This window comes from Chaetodon trifascialis, chromosome 13 (genome assembly GCF_039877785.1).
Source record: "Chaetodon trifascialis isolate fChaTrf1 chromosome 13, fChaTrf1.hap1, whole genome shotgun sequence".
Taxonomy (NCBI): Eukaryota; Metazoa; Chordata; class Actinopteri; order Chaetodontiformes; family Chaetodontidae; genus Chaetodon; species Chaetodon trifascialis.
Window position 1 is genome coordinate 27,575,179 of NC_092068.1, and position 2,158 is coordinate 27,577,336.

Here is a 2,158-nt window from a genome sequence, read left to right on the forward strand (position 1 = left end):
TACATATACACATTTATTTGTGGTCTTATTGCAGCTCCAGATTTTTCACTTTGTCTGTGAGGAACTGGTCAAACTGGCTTTAAAGGAGTTACGTCCTACGTGTCCCTGACCACGGCGTGCAGACGCTGGACCCTCAACAGCTGCTGTTTAGGTGCCTCTGAGCAAGGCACTATTCCCCAGCTGCTTCAATAGGGCCTGCTGACGGCCTGCAGCTGTAAAACTTAGAGAAAAGCTAAATTTCCCTCGATAAGATGAAGATTTCTTTAAGATGACAGAATCAGATTTGGCTCTGGCTCGTTCATTTTGACTCGACAGAGGAAGAAGAGTAGCACCTTCGTCATCAGGAGAGCGGCTAACAGCAGCTGTCTGCAGGTGTGCTGAGGGCTCCCCGCTCCACGCCGTGCTGCAGTATTACTGCAGTACTTTAAAGTTCCTGCGTAACCCCGTCTGTCAGGCCCATTATTCCACATCGACATGTCACCCATTGATCCCCAAACACGCCATCACTTCCAACCCAACACAAGCTTTAGTGTCAACACATTTGGCAAATCGTCGTAAAAATAACAAAACATGAACATTAAAAACAGACGAGTTCAGTTCACATCAAAGAAGAATACAGATATTATATCTTTACCCACGAGAGGGCTGTTACAACTAGCTCGAAAAGAAAGGAACGTCACCATGTCATACGCGTGTGTGTGTGTGTGTGTGTGTGTGTGTGTGTGTGTGTGTGTGTGTGTGTGTGTGTGTGTGTGTGTGTGTGTGTGTGTGCGCGCGCCATGGCATGTTCATTAGTGTGTGTGTGTGTGCCATGGAATGTTCATTAGTGTGTGTGTGTGTGTGTGTGTGTGTGTGTGTGTGTGTGTGTGTGTGTGTGTGTGTGTGCACACGCCATGGCATGTTCATTAGTGTGTGTGTGGTCTTGTATCTGCTGTGTGTACACGTGTAAACTTACATGAACAGCATGTGTGTCAGTATGAACAGCGAATCCTCGCCGGCTCTGTTAACCAACCAAACGGCCCCGTTAAACCAAAAACCCAAAAACAAAGGAAAAAAAAAAAAAAAGGTCACCACATACGAGTTTATGAGCCGGCACCTAAAAACCTCACATCTGTCATCAGAACAACAGAAAGAACCAAAGAAGAAGAAGAATACTTTAGTGTCACTCTTTATATACTTTATATTTATATTTGTTCGCTCACACCGACCAACCATCTGGTAGACTACCTGTTGCTATGGTTACGGTCCCTGGCAACATCATGAAAAAGTAGAATGATTAAAATAAAGACGCTGATGCCCAGCTGTGTGTGTGTGTGTGTGTGTGTGTGTGTGTGTGTGTGTGTGTGTGTGTGTGTTTAGTGTTTAAATACGTGTGTGTGATGCTTCGTGTCATCTGAACGGTGTGTTGAGGCAAACGTTTTAGTTTGTTTTAGTGTTTGCTATTAGTGTGTGTGTGTGTGTGTGTGTGTGTGTGTGTGTGTGTGTGTGTGTGTGTGTGTGTGTGTGTGTGTGTGTGTGTGTGTGCGTGCGTGCGTCTATGCGTTAGCACTGATGCTCTGTTTGTAGACGGCGTGGTAGGCGTTTCGCAGCAGGACGTAGGGGAAGCAGGACTCCAGCAGGTCCATGGTCAGGAAGGGGGACTCCTGCACGATCTGAAAGACCAAAGACAACACAGACGTCAATGTCCAGCAGAGACGCCGCGTCCTCCACTCCACCGGCTCGCCTCGCTCAAACCAGCCCCGCTGCCTCTGCCAGGTCAGGACAGAGGACGGGGGCGAGAGGAGGAGGGTCTGAGTCTGCGTCCACGCCCACCGTGTCGGTGATGTGGACGCTCCGTCCTTTTCGTCCGTCTGCACATGTTTTTAATTCACGCTGAGTGAAAGCTGAACTGTGCAACCGAGCGAACACGTTAACTCTGATTGGTTCACGTGAAAACCAGCTGGACCAGAACTGAACGCACACACGGCACCAGTCTGTTCTGGTCTGAACCAAACCAGACTGAAAGCGTCTCATTCGTGTCTCACCATGTCCAGCAGCAGGTAGACAGACTCTCTGTTACGTGTCGTCATCTTGTCCGTCTCCTGACCGATCTTCAACAGGCTGGACGAGGCCAGCTGCACACACACACACACACACACACACACACACACACACACAC

At 48.6% G+C, this 2,158-nt stretch overlaps 1 protein-coding gene across 4 annotated transcripts in view; it reads right to left on the bottom strand.

The window, feature by feature from the left end:
- The window catches only part of nckap1 (NCK-associated protein 1), a 36,430-nt gene continuing 34,272 nt past the window's right edge, over positions 1–2,158 (bottom strand). For all 4 annotated transcript variants that reach the window (XM_070977724.1, XM_070977723.1, XM_070977725.1 and 1 more), the window contains 2 exons: positions 2,025–2,114; positions 1–1,652 (listed from right to left, as the gene is read on the bottom strand). In XM_070977724.1, the coding sequence (XP_070833825.1) occupies positions 1,536–1,652; positions 2,025–2,114 (207 nt within the window). In that variant the 3' untranslated portion in view covers positions 1–1,535. The remainder of the gene's footprint in view (positions 1,653–2,024; positions 2,115–2,158) is intronic.